The 11,190-nt window shown below is 45.2% G+C and overlaps 1 protein-coding gene across 1 annotated transcript; it reads right to left on the bottom strand.

Moving 5' to 3' along the window:
- Window positions 1-1,525: 1,525 nt before the first annotated feature.
- On the bottom strand, window positions 1,526-10,454 carry LOC125527308 (auxin response factor 19-like). The gene is made up of 14 exons (XM_048691843.1): window positions 9,792-10,454; window positions 9,075-9,193; window positions 7,472-7,570; window positions 7,332-7,388; window positions 7,073-7,228; window positions 6,896-6,980; window positions 6,583-6,673; window positions 6,279-6,443; window positions 6,054-6,176; window positions 5,761-5,836; window positions 5,546-5,675; window positions 3,108-5,044; window positions 2,328-2,518; window positions 1,526-2,068 (listed from the first exon to the last, which is right to left on the bottom strand). The coding sequence occupies exons 1-14, from the start codon at window positions 9,883-9,885 to the stop codon at window positions 1,867-1,869; spliced, it is 3,525 nt and encodes a 1,174-aa protein (XP_048547800.1). The 5' UTR covers window positions 9,886-10,454; the 3' UTR covers window positions 1,526-1,866.
- Between the last annotated feature and the right edge of the window lie 736 nt (window positions 10,455-11,190).

Here is an 11,190-nt window from a genome sequence, read left to right as displayed (position 1 = left end):
CGCACCCCTATCCATAGCTAGCTCTTTGGTGATACTCCAATCCTTCAGGTCTCTCTTAACGGACTCCTCCCATGTCAAATTCGGTATACCCCGCCCTCTCTTGACATTCTCCGCACACTTTAGCCGCCCGCTATGCACTGGAGCTTCTGGAGGCCTGCGCTGAATATGCCCAAAACCATCTCAAACGATGTTGGACAAGCTTCTCTTCAATTGGTGCTACCCCAACTCTATCTCGTATATCATCATTCCGGACTCGATCCTTCCTCGTGTGGCCACACATCCATCTCAACATACGCATCTCCGCCACACCTAACTGTTGAACATGTCGCCTTTTAGTCGGCCAACACTCAGCGCCATACAACATTGCGGGTCGAACCACCATCCTGTAGAACTTGTCTTTTAGCTTTTATGGCACTCTCTTGTCACAAAGAATGCCAGAAGCTTGGCGCCACTTCATCCATCCGGCTTTGATTCGATGGTTCACATCTTTATCAATACCCCCATCCTCCTGCAGCTTTGACCCCAAATACCGATAGAAGAATCTGCTAATGACCACATTGAAGCACACTATTTATGATGAGCTCATGTAGGACATTTTGCTGCTGAAAGAAATGTTAACGCCATTTATGTTGGTATTCAGCAGAGAGGGCTGACGCCCCCTTCGCAACTACCACCCCCTTCTGCCCATTTGAGAACAAAATGTTTCTGTGATTGTAGCCTATTGATGCATTTACTCTGTGATAAACTGCTCAGTGCCACTATTTGTGGGGTTGTTTTCTTTTGCGTACTAACCATGTGTTTGTCTATAGGAGTGGAAGAGGGTTCACATGAAGGATTTCCTAACGATGACACTCGGATTCATGGACGGACTCGAACGGCCCGAACCGAAGACCCGGGTCGAGACCTATCAGTCTTTCATGCACGAGCACGAACAACCTGAATCAGGAACCCAGGTCAAGAGCTGAGTTAGGATCCGATTCATCAGTGTGCTGTAATAGCGTTATCCGAAACAGTTTATATCCTCAGATTTGTGAATAAGATCTTTATAGGATCATTCTCACTGAAACAAATTCGAATACAATCTCTTCTGTGAGACCCCTGATGATGCAAGTAGTGATGTGTATCATAATAAAAGCTTTTCTGCTAGAATTGAGATGAAATATGTGCTGTTAATGCATGATTTTACAAGCAAAACGAAACCATCTTATATTCTGCGATTGGTTGGTGCTCTGCTCACTGCTGACCAACTACCATTAACATCCCTATCATCATTGAACCAAAGTTTGAGATTGTGCCCTATATATGCCACAGAAAAGAACATCAGCAATTTTCTGGCATTGAAATTGGCCCAAAAATTCCCATTTTTCATGCAAGTGGTTAACCTGACATATTTCTTACAGAAATGTCGAAAAGGATCGGCCATCAATGTTTTCACTCAATGCAAATGCTGTTTCAAATTCTGTTAGGTTGGGTTTTCTGCACCGCGTTCAGAAGGCATCAGACATTAAAGTGATGACTTGCAGGGTAAAAAAATAATAGCTTGGGATTCATGCAAATCTGAAGAATTTCCTCACAACAGAGGAAGCATCAGGTTACTACCACAGAACTTGCCTTTCCAATAATACAACATATTCCCCCTAACCCTCTCCAACTCTAGGTAAGCTTCATTTACCCATGCCTACTTCCTTTCTTGTAACAACTACACATATAAACAGAACACTACTGATCCAATGAGCCGCTTGCGCTCCCGGATGTAAGCTGACAGAATCTACAACATCCTGGCGCTGCACAGCCTTCTCCGGTCATTCCAGCGGTTGATGTCTACTTAGACCGATACCGTTGGTGTGTATAGACTGGTAAATTAGGTCATTCGAACTGGTCATATGAACCGGTGGAAGGGTTGCCGGAGTTCTGGTCACAGCGAGCCCTCCAGGCATTGCCCCCGCCCTCCGAGCTGCTGCACGCCTGGTTGGGGACAACGCTGCTCCCCAGATCGCCGTCCAAGCTCATCTGCTGCACTTCCTGAGGCGAAAGGATCCTGATGCACTTCACGCAGTTCACAAACTCCCTGTACAACCAACATAACACCAACAGTTATTAGGGCAAAAATATGTGCAAGCGTCCACAATTAACACAAGCTCAGTCTTGTGTACGCTTTTCTTGCGATTCATCGTTCTAGTAGGCCAGATTTCACACTGTCACTACCAATTGTTATCTAGTATTTTACAACATTGACTACTATATTATTTTGGAGGCATTTAAATATATGACATTCTTGAGTCAAAAATAGTCCACCCAAGCATAAACGGGAAGACAGATGAACTTACTCCCAAGGATCATCGCCAAGAAGCAGGATATCATCCTCGTGATCTCTGTAGACAAGTTTCCAGCCAATCCTCTGTCGTTCCTCAAGTTGCCCCTCTATGCTAAACATTCGAGCCAGCGCATGCTTTAGTTCCTCATATCCAGCGTATTGACTAATGTCAATAGACCGGCCCACAGCTCCACGTTTATAGACCTACAGAGACCGTTAGGTTAGGCAAAGATGCAACAGGAAAGGCACTCATGAATATTAGAAAGAAACCAATGCTTGAGTGTAGAATTAGCTACCCTGATCAAGTTACAGCAACAGCTAGTCAGCTACTGCTATTAATAAGAAAAGGCACACATATGCATGCTAAAACTTCATTTTGCTTCTACTAGAATCCCAACCCGCATCTCATGAATCATGCGTACACAAATCAAATGTGAACACGGTCATTTTCCACACATGACAGTAGTCACATTTTACAACTTGGTAAAGAGAACCAAACTTTCTAGTCTTCTGATCTTCATCACAGGCAGAACACAATTTACATCGGACTAATTATGTAATTCATGTTCCTCATATGATTATTTTTGTAACATTTAAGAACTTAGTGAAGGGAGATTGATCATTTGGTTTATAGTTCACTATCTCATGATTTTCATCTTCCAACTATGTTACCATGGTAATCAAAATAGGCCTCCTGTTTATTTCATAGGACAACCATACTGAAAATTAAAAGATAATAATGCACTGAAAGTAGCATTCAAGCTTCAGCTGAAAGAAAAGGGAAAGTACTAACCTTCGTAAACGTCCTCATCCTCTTTACTGGAGGAGCAGGTGGCCAAGAACTTTTGTTCAAGAAGGCACCATCGTTGATTCCAGAGTCAATTGAATTAAACGCCATGTCTGACGCACCAAATGACTGTGAAACCATGGAGGATGATATCTCTTGCTGGGCATCCTTTGGTATTCTATAGTTGTTATCAATGTCTGTCGAGATATGATTTTCATACTTGACAGCATCAATCCCATTCGTCAGGAAGTCATCAGTTACCATAGGGAAGCCCACATGCCCATCATTGCTAATACCAAACAATGCATTATTGCTTGGAATTTCAGCAGGAATTTCGGTATCTGGAGGTGCATCTTTGAACAGCTGCTGCTGACTAAAGTTGGTCATGGGGAAATTTGGATGTAGGAGTCCATCAGCCTGGGAAAGCCAAACTGAAGTTGCTGAAGAAGCTGTTTCTAGATAGTCTGTCGGGGCTGCGTTGTTTGCAAAATTTTGGGGACCAGCTCCTCCATTCGGTAATTTTGAAGGCATCATATTTTGCTTTACATTGGAATTCAACTTTGGCAATTCCTTTGTCATTCTTTGAGCTCCGGTGACAGCATCAAGGGAGCTTGGAACTGACATAGGAGCAGTTGAGTGAGGTGCCTTCTCCGTGTTGATCATGCTGGAGTACTGGTCCCTACCAGGGACTGGTTGTAGAAGATGATTACCATTAGCAGTGGAAGGGGATGTTGAGCAAGAAGGGATTTCTTCCGTAACTACAGAATGTGTAGCACCAGGCATCCTCAAAGGGCTTCCATTTGCTGAACTGAATTTATGTGATGTGGTCGTAGGAATGGCAGCTTCTAAGGTGTCTGCAGGCAGAGCTTGCTTCTGTGGAAGCTTCTGGTGTGTAGTATCTGGCTGCATGGGTGGTGGCAGTGATGCTGCCTGTGATGGGATTTTTGTGCTTTGTTGAGGCATCATCTGTTGTTGGGAAAGTGAATGGGAGCTTGACAGCTGCTGCTGCATATCCATAAGTAACTTTTGCTGTTCTTGGATCAGAGGTAATTGCGCAAGGGTAACTCCAGGTTGGGACAGCAATGACTGCTGCTGCTGCTGTAGCTTTTGCAGGAGTTGAAGCTGAAGCTGCTGATCCGATAATTGCAGCTGCTGATTTGACAGATTTGGTAGCTGTGCAGGCATCTTACCGAGTTGCTGCTGTTGCTGTTGTTGTAACTGATGTTGATGTTGTTGTAATTGTTGTTGCTGAAGTAAAAGCTGCTGCTGCTGTAGAAATTTTTGCTGCTGCTGCTGTTGATGTTGTTGTTCTTGTTGTTGATGTTGATGTTGCTGATGATGATGTTGCTGCTGCTGATGGGACAGGAGCGGCTGGCTGGCGGCTGGCAACTGATTTTGAGATATATGTGGCTGCTGCTGCTGCTGCTGCTGCTGTTGCATCTGACTCTGTATAAGGACCTGAGCTTGGGCAAGACTGGTTTGAGCTTGGCTCAAAGGAAGGGTATAGTTCATGGACTGTTGTTGCCTCTGGAAGTTGCTAGTATCTTGAGTTTGTTCTTCTGGTTTGATGCTCGCGCCATTCTGGTTCAATGGAAGGGCTGCCTTGGACAACTCATTGTTCGGCTGCATTTGCTGAGGAAGTTTGGGTGTATTAAACTGCATGTTATTCTGTTGCAGAAGCTGGTTCTGCAAGCACAACTGCCTCGACAGATCACCGGAACCAATATTTTGCATACTGGGGTTGGTTATTGACCGCAGGTACTCGGACTGCATGGCTGTATTTGCAAACGAGGAGCTCTGCTGCATATTCATGTTCATCCACTGAACCAAGCTCAGACCAGGCATTATGGTATTTTGCGTCTGAGGGTCCTTTATGCATATCTCTTCACCCAGCCAAGGCATAGCCCTCTTTAAGAGATTCTCCATTTCTGAGGACTCATCATCTGTAAGTACATAATTGGAATCAATTTATAAGCATGCATAAGACCAGTTCAATAGAACACTTAGATGAGAAGATTATCCAGAACCATTTCTGGCTCCAATAAAATAATTTTCATGGTATGGATGCCTGATCCATGTATGAAAACAAGAATGGTAATCTGATAGATTGTCTAAAGCTCAAACATCATTGTTTTCCCGAGGATCACAAACTCCTAGCTACTCATCTCTCTAAGGATTAAAGGGACAGGGTAATGATGTTCTTTGCAAAAAGGTAAGTACTAGCTTCGAATTAGGGCATCTAGACGAACGTATCAGAGATATACATGCATATACAATATAACACTACATGCCACACACACACCACCTCTGGTGCAGGCCTACTTTCCCAATTGTACAGATAAAATGTAACATGATTTAACTATTGACATCCAGGATCAACAACTCTGTCAAATGGTAATTCAGAAGATACAAAATAAGTGGCGTTGAGGTAATCCCAAGTCTACCTAGTTGTCTGGGACGCTTTGCACCAAAAAACGGAGGCGGACATATGAAAAATGGAGCAGCGACTGGTTCAATCTCCCAGATTGAAACTCTGTTCCGTCTTTCACCTGCTGCAGATTCATCCCAACCAACCTGTTTAACGAAAAGTTCTTGGATCAGCAGCAGAAAGGGGTGGGTGACGCAAAACAATGCTACCCGATCTAACTACTAAACCAACCTGTAAATTGCGCCACTGAGAATTTTTCCATCTTACAGGATCTAAATCATTTATGCCAGTTATTGTGCCCATGTACCTGCAACATGCTAACATATGTCAGGTACTAAAAGGTTGAACAACTGGAAGGACCGCTCGCAGTCTACCCATCAAGTAAAAGCATCAACAAACCACTAAGCTAATCATAAAATATAGTATATGGCAAGATCTACATGAGTCTTTCTTCAAAAAAGAACATACAAAAAAATATGTAGCCAATAACTTGAAACAGAAAATTAAAATGAGCAATAAAATACCTTCTCGTTCCTAATTCCTCAGTTTCAAACATCATGCGGAAGCGCATACCTAACGATAATTGATTACCATAGACAGCCTTCTGATACTTAGCGAACGGGATAACAAATTCAGTAGGGCTGGCCCTGAAAATATACAGTTTGGATGTCATGGTTTGAAATACCATTGTGATTCACCAACACTGAGCTAATCAGCACTCAATACGGGGTGAAAGTCACAGAACTGACCTGGGGTTATAAAAGATGGTAAATGGGCTATTGTTGGCAGCAGCATGGGCTGCTGCAGCAAGAATCCCTATATGCATGCTGTCACTTGAAAGGACAGATGATGATATGTTAGTCGGTTGTCGGTTAGCACGCCTGATTCCTAGTAGAAGTTGCTGCCTTTCGTCCCTACAAACGTGTTGAAAAAAGGAACAAGGGACAGTCGCCGTCAGTTTTACCACGAGTAATTATTAATAACTGAACTAGTACTCCAACACACTCCATTAGTTCAAACTTCAAAGATATATTATCAGAAGACGTGTTGTACCTAACGAAAATGACAGAGTCTCCAGCAAATAACCTCTTGCCACTCACAAAGAGACTCCAGCCAGTCGTAAGGAGATGTCTTTTTGGCTGACCTGTTTACAATATAAAACAATTATGACTAAATACACCTGTAATACACAAAGAGACTCCAGCCAGTTGTATGGATACATGTAAACATACAGAAATTTCATATCAACGGTATTTAGAAATGAACAATGTTCAATATTGAGTAACAACAAAATTAGATGTTTAGATATATGCAATAGAGATCCTTTTGCAGCAGGAAAGATGTCCACGATGCTGAAAATTCTTACCCCTATATATGTGACGGAATGTCCACACGTTATCATGCAAATCCCTAGCTTGTATCTCTTGAGCGGGTGGTTGCATTGAGAAGTCCTAGAAGAACACAAAGCAACAACAAGTTAATTAGAAGGGCGAAGGATAAGTAAGGCAAAGCAAATGAATTTGGTCGCCAACTCTTTACATACAAGAGGTGGAAATATCTTCTCTGCAGCTCGGCGAGGCACAGAGAAGCCTCCGTGCGTACTTGTATCACTAGCAGTCAGTGTCTTACAGAAGAACTCATTCTGTGGCCTTGCTTGCTTGAGAGCTAGCTCAGATAGCTGCAGCGCCTCCTTTCCATACTGATCATAGTCCAAACCGAACAAAATACAAATAACCCTGTTAGCATACACCTGAACGGAAGGGAAGTTCTGAGAAGAAACAACAATGGGCTCGGGTACTTACTGAAGTAACTGGCTGAAGAGTCATTTGTGCATAAACTTCATCTGTTTCTAGGTCAGCCTGAAAACAAATAGAAATCATTTTAGTATACATGATTACAAGCAGAAAGGAAAAAAACAAATAGGCATGCGGCAGTGGATTACATGTAAAGTGATATTGTGCAGCAGGCAGATCAACTTGGATGGAAGGTTTGGGTAGTTTGGAACATGGGCATCAACATCCTTCTGCATAGAAGCTGCAACCTGCCAAATGGAACATGCTTAAGTCCCAGATCAAAGCAACTTAAACATAACCATAAATTCAATGGAGGACATACTAGTAGGACCAGAAACTGAAACCGACAACAACCCACAGGAAGAAGAATAGCTTCACATCACACCCTGAATATCACTGCCATAAATTGCAAGTTTTTTTTTCATTTTATCTTCGAACCGTAAACTTCCAATGGGACGAAACAAGATGAAACCACAGAGGGAATCAAAGTTCTGTTAAGCCATGCTCCACTTCTGAATCCAAAATATACCGCCTAACTATTATTTTTCTTTCTGCAACCTCAGTACTATCATGTAATAATGGGTTTAAAAAATTGTAAGGCTCAAGTTGAGATTTCTATTATATATGTGTATATATATATATATACAAAACTAAAAAAAAATCAGCAAGTAGAGCCAAGTGCTACGAGGCCATTTCCAATCATGCCGAAAACAGTTCCCCTTCCCCCTCATCGAGCCGAAAGGGGAACCAATCGGCAGTACAGAATTAGGCACCTCCCTCCCGGCACTATCTTCCACACGTAAGGAATCCTTTCCTAATCCAAGCATTCCATCACCCCAATCCTCCAGACTTGCTCAGAACAAGCTCACCCCAATGCCAAATGCAAGAAAGGTGCAGCAGAACATGCTACTAAATGCTCCCAGCAGCAGCACCACCCAATCAATGCAAGAATTCGAAGGGTACTCGGTTGCTTCATCCACCAGACAAGCAGAGCAAGAGAATGGTGCAACACACCAGAAGCCCATAAAAGAGGGGGGCCGGTAGGCCCCAATCCTCCCCAACCACTTTGGCCACAAGCTTAAAATCGGTAGCAAACAGAGCAAACCATAGTGCAGGTAGCAACCAACCGACTAACTGATAATAATACACATCACATATGCATGTATAAGTGAAGAAAAAGTTAGATATCAAGAGGAGGGCAGTAATGGTATAACTGTTGAACCAGCAAAAAGAAATCATCAATGGGTGAATCAAGGGATTTTTAGGGAACAGAATATAGGTGCTTTGAGAAAGTCGTCCAAGAATCATTCCTGGAAATAGTGATCTTATGGGGGAGAAAATGGCAAGTGACTCTCTACACTCAAACAGCAAAACATCACATCATATATCAAATCAGAACAAGGATAACCATGACTCACACCGCCACCACTCGACGAAATGGAGCACCGCACATCGAATCACCAGAGATAACTCTCGAGCAACAAGTTCAGGATGACAGAAACGAACCTTAGGCACTTAGGAGCTCAGACGGCGCCAATTAAAAATTTATAAAATGAGAACCTAATTTTGCTACTATTGAGAAGACTCAAATCAAGCAATTAAATACTTCATCTCGATCGGCAGCAAGAAGACGATCGAAGGGTCAATCAAGAGGGAGGAATCCAGCCAAAGAGCTAACAGACAGACAGACATCACTAGACAGAATAATCTGGAGAAAGCATATGGCGAGACGGAAGGGAAACGGGCATTTACCTGCTCGCTGTGGCCCTGTGGGAAGTAGACGACGAGGCTGCCTGCCGGCGGGAGCTGCACCAGCGGGCCGGCGCAGGCGTGCCACAGGTCCGAGTTGATCGCCGGCGCCTTCTTCTCCCCTGCACAACAACACCGGCGACCATCATGTCAGACTGACAGTAAACTGACGAAAAGACTTCGCCACCAATTTCTTGTTGACACGGAGAACCAGATGCATCTATGGTAAAAAAGAGAGAGAGAGAACCAATTGCGTCCGGCTCCCGTCGCCGCCATTGCTACTTGCTTCAAAGTGGCATTTCTTGGTTGTCACTTGTGTTTGCAGCTAACAACACCCTTACAGCAAAGTCGTTACAGGAACGACACCGCACATGGCTCTCCGGCGCCGGCGAGCAGCCAGCCGCCAAGGTCCAGCAACTTGTTTTTCTAAATTAACCCGCCGACAATCCGGAAAACACGTAGCGAAACCCCATGTGCGGGCTCGCGCAGGAAAAGATCGCGTCACCTTTGGGACCTGGAAGAGCCAAGAAAGAGGAGGCCGCCGGAGAAAAGGGAGGAGGCTTTCCGAGCCCCCTGACGCAATAACGCAAAAGGGGAAGGAGCAGACAGCAAAAAAAAAAGCACGGGACGACGCCGCCGTTGGTCTCCGAGGCTGAGCCGCCATGCCATTGGATGGAAGAGAGGATGCAGGGGTGGGAGGGAAGGGTTCGGTAGTAGTACCTTCGCATCCGGCGCCCGGCACCGCCACGGTCACCGCCGACCCGGCTGCCGAGCTCGCCGCCGCCGGCTGCTGCTGCCGCTCCATCTTCATCATCTTCCGCCCGGAGTCCCGGACGCGCGGCGACCAACCAAGCGAACGAGCCGACCGGATCAAGTGCTCTCCGCCGGCGAGAGCTGCTGGCTCAGAGACCCCCACGCATGGCCGCGCGGCGAGACCGGAGGAAAGGCGGGCGGGCAGGCAGGCAGGCCGGCCGTCCCAGGCCCGTGCGCGCGCGCGTGTCCCCTCCGACAGGCGGCAGACAAGGCGGGGGCGGGGGAGGAGAGGGACTGGGGTGGGGGGCGGCGCCGAGACCGAAGACCTGTCTCCCGGCTAGGCTGCTAGGCGGCTCTATGTGTCGACTGTCGAGAGAGGAGGGTCGCCTCGCTGTGCTGCGTGCTCTCTCTCTCTACTCTCTCTCTCTCTCTCTCTTCTGATCTTGCTTGCTTTGGTGCCTCTGCAGGGGTAGGGGCAGAGGAGAGGAGGTCTGGTCTGCGCCGCGCCTGGGCGTTGCTTGCTTGCTCGCTCGCTTTGCTTGTGCTTGTGCTGCCTCGGCTGCGCTGCAGGCGCCTGCCTCGGGCCACTAAAAGTTTTTCTTATTGTCCGTGTGGTGGCGTGGGCTTGGCGTCGGATGAGAGAGAGAGAGGGGGACGGGGAGAGGAGTACGGTCGTGGTCAGCTCCGCTCGGCTGCGTCTCTCTCTCTCCTCCACCACCCCACCCTCTCTCCCGATGGTTTTTCACTGTCCTCCAGTTTTGTTTTCTTCTTGGCTCCCCCTCTTCACTCCGCGGGCCCCGCGCTGCCGTTTCTGTTTCTTTATCTTCTCTTGCTTTTGGCAGGGAATAGCACTACGATGGGTTTGTTTGATTTGGAATGCAATGAAACAAATACTTTCTTCACTAAGACATCTAGATACATCTTTTTTTTATCCATTTTAATGATAAGTATTTTCAGACTAATAGAGTACTATTTATACTTCATTAAAAAAATACTCCCTCCATCCCATAATATAAGATGTTTTTTAATACTAGTGTAGTATCAAAAGGTATCTTATATTATGAGACGGGGGAGTGGTATAAAAGACCGCAAATTTTACAGTAAAGTGTAGTGCAGAGGAATTCCTAGCAAAAATAAATTCTTAAGGATGTTTGTTTCCTAAAAGTTCCGTTGCAATGGTGACTGCCAACGAATCCTTAGAAAAATATCCTTCACAAAAAGGAATCTTAAGGACTCTCTCCAATTCACAAAAACAAGAAAAAACATAGTGTTGCAATGCCTTGTCCATTTAAATCATATAGGATTTCGGTTTGCTTGATTGCCTTAAAATACAAAGATTTTTTTGTCGAGGAAGTTTGAGTGGCCC

This window comes from Triticum urartu, unplaced genomic scaffold (assembly GCF_003073215.2).
Source record: "Triticum urartu cultivar G1812 unplaced genomic scaffold, Tu2.1 TuUngrouped_contig_3531, whole genome shotgun sequence".
NCBI classification, from domain to species: Eukaryota; Viridiplantae; Streptophyta; class Magnoliopsida; order Poales; family Poaceae; genus Triticum; species Triticum urartu.
This window is presented reverse-complemented; position numbering and strand designations above follow the sequence as displayed.

Coding starts and splice junctions, on each gene's coding strand:
- LOC125527308 (XM_048691843.1), bottom strand. CDS start 9,885: ATGATGAAGATGGAGCGGCAGCAGCAGCCGGCGGCGGCGAGCTCGGCA. Junction 6,177..6,278: donor ACCATCTTTTATAACCCCAG/GTCAGTTCTGTG, acceptor GTATATTTTCAG/GGCCAGCCCTACTGAATTTG. Junction 5,837..6,053: donor GAGGAATTAGGAACGAGAAG/GTATTTTATTGC, acceptor AGCATGTTGCAG/GTACATGGGCACAATAACTG.